The 7549-nt window shown below is 42.2% G+C and overlaps 1 protein-coding gene across 4 annotated transcripts in view; it reads right to left on the reverse strand.

Annotated features, from left to right (window-relative positions):
- Positions 1 to 480: 480 nt before the first annotated feature.
- The window catches only part of TMEM169 (transmembrane protein 169), a 15764-nt gene continuing 8695 nt past the window's right edge, over positions 481 to 7549 (reverse strand). For all 4 annotated transcript variants that reach the window (XM_027678904.1, XM_027678903.1, XM_027678905.1 and 1 more), the window contains 2 exons: positions 5847 to 6282; positions 481 to 4384 (listed from right to left, as the gene is read on the reverse strand). In XM_027678904.1, coding sequence (XP_027534705.1) covers positions 3762 to 4384; positions 5847 to 6150 — 927 coding nt within the window. In that variant the 5' untranslated portion in view covers positions 6151 to 6282 and the 3' untranslated portion in view covers positions 481 to 3761. The remainder of the gene's footprint in view (positions 4385 to 5846; positions 6283 to 7549) is intronic.

Below are 7549 nucleotides of genomic sequence, written 5' to 3' on the forward strand. Positions count from 1 at the left end.
GGCATTTAGTATTTTCACACCATGAAGAACTCTACTGGTGGATTCTCCTTTGGCTGATCAGAGATACACCTGAAGTACTCAGGGCTTGTAAGAAAATCTTCCCAGCACAGCTGTAAATAGCAGCTCCAAGACACACAGAGCACATTTGTAGAGTACTTCCTATTTTGGTATAGAATTGTGTCCCTCCCTGTAGATCCTTGTGGCGAAAGCTAAACAGACACCCAACGAGTGAAATTAAATCAAAAGTTTTAATTTGTGCACTATGAAATAAAATCTGAGAACCCAGAACCAAAAGATATGACAATTCTGGACAAGTACTGGTTAACAAGAGGTAGAACCAAGACCCATTTCAGACACACTTTAAAGTGGATCTTCAAATGTAATTAATTATAATCAATTATCAGCATAGAATGACTGTGTTCATCCCACAATACTGTTTTTAACACAAAATCAAGCAGAAGCATGAGAGCAACACTCTTGTAAAGCCACATACATCTTTATTCTCCACCCAGGCCAGCAAGGATGGAAAAAGGGAATGCAATTAAAAATAACAATCAGCAAACACACACTATCTTTACTTAAAAAAAAATCCAGACTAGAGCAGCCAGAAACACACTCAACAATCAGAATAACTGGAATTCCCTGCAGTTGGACAGTGGCACATAAGCAGAAATTACTTGTGAGTTTCTGAAAGCAGGTAGAACAAGACAAAAACTTGTGCTTTTTTCTATTACAATAATTGATAATTATTATATATTTTGCAGCAGGCAAACTGCTACAAGAGAGAAAGCTATCCAGAGTTGTTTGGGGAAAAGTTTGAATTAAACTTCTACAAATAGCACCAGAACTAATCCCAAGCTTAAAATAGCCCACACCAAAATCAGTGGCACACCTCGACTTTAGCAGGAGCCAAGGCAAGCTTGGTTAAGTATAAACAAGTAGAAAACACACTATGGATTGTCCCAGTATATCCCCCAAAAGGTGACCTCCAAACCCAGAAGCACAGCTGCCATGGCAGAGGGAGGGTACTATGACTCCTCTGACACTCCTTTGTGTCTACATAGCAGTAAGAGGCACAGATCTGGTTTTTTCTCCACTCCAGCAGGCTATTTGCAATCCTGAAAGCAAATCCTGCAGCTCAGCAGACATTTCACATGGCTGTACTCTGTAATGAGCTAGTATTTATCATTCAAGCCCTCTGTAAGCTAAAGGCTCTTTGTGCAACTGACCCCAGCCTTTCATGTAGCCTCGAACAGCTGCTGTTTGGCAGTGACAGCTGAATTGGTTTTTCTTCCTCTGCAGCAATGCACACTTGCCAGCCATCCTTTCCCCAAACTTGTTTGCTGCATATGGGGGCCAAGACACACAATCCACTCCTTTCATGCCAGCAATGTCCCTTCAGGCAAAGTGTGAGAACACTTGCCAGTGGACCTTCCTTCTCCTTAATGCTTGTTAAGAATCACTTCTTCGCACCCTCCAGCCATGTGGGAGCCTGTGATTTCCATGTGGAGCACTATTAAGCAGAGTGGATGCACTGGGTCACTACAGATTGCCAGCACTGGCATGACTTGTCCTCAGCTAATTCAGAGGCATATCAACCTGCCTGTTCGGGACAGACCTGTGAAAGGCATTCACTGCTTGAACCAGTCCCAGGCATACGTCAGCCTCTTTGAAACCCACTGAACTACCTGATATTGTCTCACAGGTTGGAGTCTACTTTTTTTTGTTTAATTTTTTTTGCTGGAAGTTGGTCATTGCCTTGAAAGACTTCACCAGTAAAAACTGAAACAGGAAGAAGCAAACACAGTCTGGCTGTAGCTGCGCCAGGGAGCACCTCTGCTTTGTCAATAAAGTGTAGGGCCAAGCCTCCCCTTGATATTGGGTTTGTACACTATTCACACTGTTAATCCTCCAGCCAGTGCTAAGAGGCTCTTTTGACCGTGCCTCTCAGGGACCAAGGATGCAGCAGGAGCTACTTATTTCTCAGTGTCAGGCCTAGAGGATCAGATGGACTTGTTTATACACCACTGGTTCCCAGATGTTCTAACCAGGACAGACAGTCAGTTTAGTCTTGAGGTCATCCTTAAAACGCAACACAAAGCATTAGTTTCTGTGAAATCCAGCTTCTGAATGCTTCTTTTTACCATCCTAAAACTAGAGCAGCTCCCCATCTGGGAGGGAGACTGGGGAAGTGAAACATCTACACAGACATGAGTGACTGTGCAGCTGACAGATTGCACACCACGACTTACCTACCTACACACATGCAAATGGTGGCTCCTCTGGGTTGGGGCTCAGACAGACTTTCTAGCAGCACCAGCTGAACTACAGCACTCAGAAAATAAATCATGTTTCACACGTGTAACTCAGTGCCCATCAGAATCCATTAAAACTCTCTTTTATTTTTCTCATGTCCTTCATAGGCCCAAACCCCAACAGTCAATGCAGTAAAAAAGAACTTTTCTGGTAGCTGTTTTTTTAAAGAGACAATTAAAATTTCTCCAGTTCCTAGTGGCCACATCTGCCTGGTCAGGGAGCCCACCGTGACATGCAAAGTCCCAAACGAAGGGAAACTAATTATGAAAATGAGACTTGAGGGGAGGAGGATGTATGATCCATTGCTCTTTCATATAATTAACCAGGAAAGGGGGGAGGGGAGAAGTGGACACAGATTTCCAGAGCTGAGGTACTAATAGACATAGGCTCTGAAAGGCTCCTATTCTGAAAGGGGAGATCCGACAGCTCTCCCATAAGAGCAACTTGAAAACCAGAATTACTTGTTTCATTGAGACCTTCCCATCCCAAGTACCTTCAGCTCCATCTCCCTAAATCCAGATGCTACCTGTCTGCACCTGCATTGCAGTGAGATGCAAACTGATCACCCTTCCTCAGAGCAGGTGTTTCTTCCCTGTAATGCAACTGTTTGCACTGCACATTGTGTATGACTTCCATAGCTCAATCCTTCCTAGCAGTGCACCTACCAAGAGATCAAATGCAGGTGTGTCCCAAGCACCCATCTATGCACCTACAGCTACCTCAAGGTGCTTCGTGACAGGCTCATCAGGTCCCCATGTGTTGCCTTACAAAGCAAGCCCTGCTCTTTCTTTGTGTGATGGGGGTGTTTCAGGTCAGCATAGAGCTCACAGGCCATTGCTGGCAGCTCTGCTTTCCTCTCCCAGTGAAAGGCTGGGCATAACTATTCCAGCAGTCTGTTTGTCAAATTCTGACTATTGTCTAAGGAGTCAGTCTACCTAAGTTAGCTGCACTTGTTGGAAGGACTGGAAAAGCACCCTTTCTAGGAAAACTGCAGGAACACCACACATTTTGCAATTTAGCCTTCACCTCTGAATGGATTCCTACCTCCTGAAGTTCATCCCCTGAACAGAGACTTCTTTTCTGGGTCAGCGGGTCACTGTTATGCCCTATTTCTGAAAAGCAAAGTCTAATGTTACAGAAGCAGACTTTGCATCATGTACCTCTGCCACTCCACAAACAGCCTGAGCCCTGCAGACCTGGATTTTCTTACCATTCCCAGAAGCTGTAATTAGCCACAAGAGATTACAAATCCTTGGACCTCCCCACCCGGAGCACATGAAGCTAGCATTCCTGCATTCTGTGATATTTAAAGAGCACTCCCAGCCTGATATTTTATTCATTAAGCTTGTGTTTAAATATATACATATATTTGAAAAAAAATCAGTGTGTTATTTTCCAGGTGAAAACTACTCGCATATGACCAAATAGTCATCCAGGACAAAGGCTCAGACTGCTGAGGTTTCAACACCCTGTGCAGAGCTCTTGCCAGAGAGACTACCTGAGATATTGTCAGAATCTAGCAGCTCAACAATGCTGTATGGAGAACAATCTTCCAAGCCCAGCTTGCTGCAGAGCCAGCCACAGAAGCCCTTCTCCATATCCCTGACAGCACGCCACCAGTACCCAAAGGACCATGCTAGCTGGGCCACAGCTGAATACAGGCCTAGGGAAAAAGAAACAACCATAATTATAATTGGGTAGAAGATAATCAAAAAGGGACAAAAGGTGATTTTGTGCCAGAAGGTCCTCTCTTCATTGTACACCAAGAAGATGTTGTACCATGTAATGGTTCCGTAGTAGAATGAAACCACGAAGGACACTACAAAAATGATGGGGAGGCAGATGATGGTCCAGAGGACAATGTGGGGTCCTCTGTCCAACCCAACATCACATTTCTTCTTCTTCTCGGGTACGTCCTCTTTAGGAGGTTCCTTTGACTTAGCCAGTTCCTGCAGCTCTTTGTCTGTCAGCGTGACATGGATATCCACCATCTGACCCTTCTTCTTTCCCCTGGTGATTGTTCCAGTGAGGGTGACATATCGGCTGTCTAAAGGCATGTTCCAAACACCTACAACACAGATAAACTCATCTACATTAGATTTATTTTCTGTATGAAGTACTTTGTAAATCCTCAAACACCCCAAAGACAATTTGGATATGTGCATATGGAGTTACAGTTAAAATAAAATAAAAAAAGATGGAAGGCAAGAAGCAATGCAGTATGACAAAAACTATCATAGAGAGAAATGGAAGAAGAGCTAATGAGGGAGAAGACAGGAATTCCAGATGATAGAAATCACAAGAGAGAAGACTCCAACATCTCCACTAGAGACAGTATGTGAAGGGAAAGTGCTGTAGGAGTATATGAGAATGAGATGAGACAGAGTAACTGAACTAAAAATCGTATGCCTGTTTTCTCTGTTTCCCTCATGGATTTATTCCTGAACAGCATGGACACTTGGGATGAATTAGATAAATGTGACTGAGACTCTTGTTCTGGAATAAGCACATCCACACATGGGGTTATACCTGACTAGCTAATATTTCACTTTACATTTGCACTGTATCTCAATTCAAATTAATTTTTGACGTTTGGAAAAAACTTACAAACTGTCATATAATTATATTTGTATTTTAAGAGATCCATAAGCAGGATAGTGATGGTATATGTGTTGAAGTTACAAATAGACTGCCTTAGATTTCAAGTGACATTGGTATAGGATGGTCCCTGTAGTGATACTAGCCATAAACTCTTCCATGGGGATAAAATATGTTTCCTCCTGGTTTTAGTTCTGACTAGCTTGACTAAGAAACTCTTAAAAACAGGCTGAGCAGTTTGAAGTGGTCCACAAAAGGAAGGTAGCAGATAAGTCATGAGGATAGGGGTTGGGATCAAGGGGGAATCTGGTGCATTTGATGGACCAGGAACTTGTATTGGCATTTAAGCCCCTCTCAGCTTGCACTGCTGACTCACAAAAGTATTAGCCATAGGCCTTGCCTTTCACAATTCTTCCCTTCTTCCCTGCAAGGGTGACCAGGACAGACATCAGAAGTGAAAGGTGCCCCATGATGACCTTGCCAAATAATTACTCTTCAAGAGGAAGCTGTGCTGAGAGTATGCAAACAAAAAGCAAATCCTAGATAATAAGTAAAAATCCCTATCAGAGGTAGAGCCACTAAATCCATCTGCTTCCATACTTTCACTTAATAGGCAGTTGTTCAGCCATGGACAGCAGCTTGATCACAGAATCATTTGTTTAAAGCATGCACAGTATTTTTCTGGATCAACTCCAAGCAGCACACACATTGAAAACTAAGAATGCAACAACCAAACTCTGCAAAGAACTATGGGAGATATGCCCAATCAGCCTGTAGTGCTTTTTGTTTCAGAGCATTTTCATGTAGGAACTCAAAGTCCCTTCGCCTGCAGTTTTGGAGAGGGTTCGTCCCCCTGTCACTTCCATTTGACCTTAAAGCAAGCTGTCACCAAAAAAAGTTTATGGGAAGTGGGTGTTCCCAGGAATACATACCATCTGCCATAGACTGACCCAGGAACTTCGAGCCTTCCTCGGAGCTCCTCTCCCCTCCTTCTTCGTCCGCCTGTTCTTCTTCCACCTTATTGTCACTCTCTGATCGATACACTATTATTGACTCGGGACGGGACTCTTTTTTCTTCTTTTTCCTCCGGTCCATAGTGGCTTCCCCATCAAAGGTGACAGTGGTTGCCACAGCCCTTTTCATTGTGCCAGAGCGAGGGCTCTGGCCTCCAGACTTGCTGTCTTTCTGCACTGTTTCCTCCATCCCGCTGCTGCTCTCCAGCACTTCACTTGGCATCTTGTAGCACCTGTTTCCAATCTAACGGCACCGATTCCTGCACTTAGAAGTCATTGATTAGACAACGGTCCCATGGCTGCTTTGTTTTGGTAAAATGTCCCACTGCTGACATCCATGCACTCCATTCCCAGCCTAAAATGAGAGAGAAGTCTGAAAAAGAGTCTTTTTCTTACCAAGCAGAAAAAAATTGGCAGTATTTTCCTGAAAAGGGTTACTTACAACTGGTTTAAATGTCATCTGAAGATCTCTACTACTGTCCTGAACATCAATTCTACTACATAGAATTTTTGTGGTATCTAATCTAATCTTGATTCTCAGCATCCAATTTTAAATATAACAAACCAAAGCTACTGGAAAAGGAAACAGTATTAACATTTATAAGAAGGAAGTAAACAAGCACAGCTTGCTGGATGAATTTAACATTCCTATGCAATGCTGGAAACAAACAGAAGACAACAGTTTTGGTCCAAATGAGAATAAAGGACTAAAAAAGAAGTTGACCCATTTAAGGGACCAGATTAGAGACAACTGCAACAGGAACATTGCACTTGTCCAGTGTTACAACAGCTATATTGGTTCCAGCCTCTCTCATTTTGAGCATCTTCTGATTTACTGACATTTGCAAGGATATTACAAAAATTAATCAAATTATGTCAAAATGAATGGTGTTTCAAACCTTAACAATTTGGCAATATTTAGTGTTGCCAAACTTGGAAAAATACAGTACATATAGTGGATTTAAAAATTATTATTAAGATGACTTTGCTAGGGAGGGAATTGGGAACCACAGCAGTCTCCTGATTGTGCAGGGAAAACAACACAAATCCTCACAAATCTTTGTACAAATATGGGGGCTCCATTTTTTGCTCCTCATTCAAGTAAAATTAACAGTAATACCAAGTGAAACTGTTATCTATGGGAAAGCTGCCTAAGTAAAAGCCACATAATTAAACATGCATCAAGGCAGTCAAATCCTGCTCCATGAATATGGAAGACGCAGGATTAATGGTTCTCAGATTTCATAACATTTAGGAAACTGACTGTGTCAAGTATTCATGAAGTATTTAGGTACAAATCTGAATACACTGAATAATGCTTTAACAGCTCTGAAGAGCTCTGTTGAACATTTGTATTTAAAAGAATGCACGTGACCAATAATTAAGCTTCTACCTAGTAACTGAGTCATCTTTTTAACAGGAAACTAAGAAACACAGTTATCATAATTTGTAGTCCCCACAATGCTGGGGAAATTGTTTTACTTGAACAGATGCTATTAAAAAAGTCAAGCATTTTTATATTTGGCAATATAGTCCTGGTCTTCCCACAGATCTAAGATTTTCCTGGTCTGTTTTGAAATTTTGTGCGGAACTTTAGATCAACCATTTATGTCTCGTACACT

Source organism: Neopelma chrysocephalum, unplaced genomic scaffold (assembly GCF_003984885.1).
Source record: "Neopelma chrysocephalum unplaced genomic scaffold, ASM398488v2 Primary Assembly neopelma1_44, whole genome shotgun sequence".
NCBI lineage: Eukaryota > Metazoa > Chordata > Aves > Passeriformes > Pipridae > Neopelma > Neopelma chrysocephalum.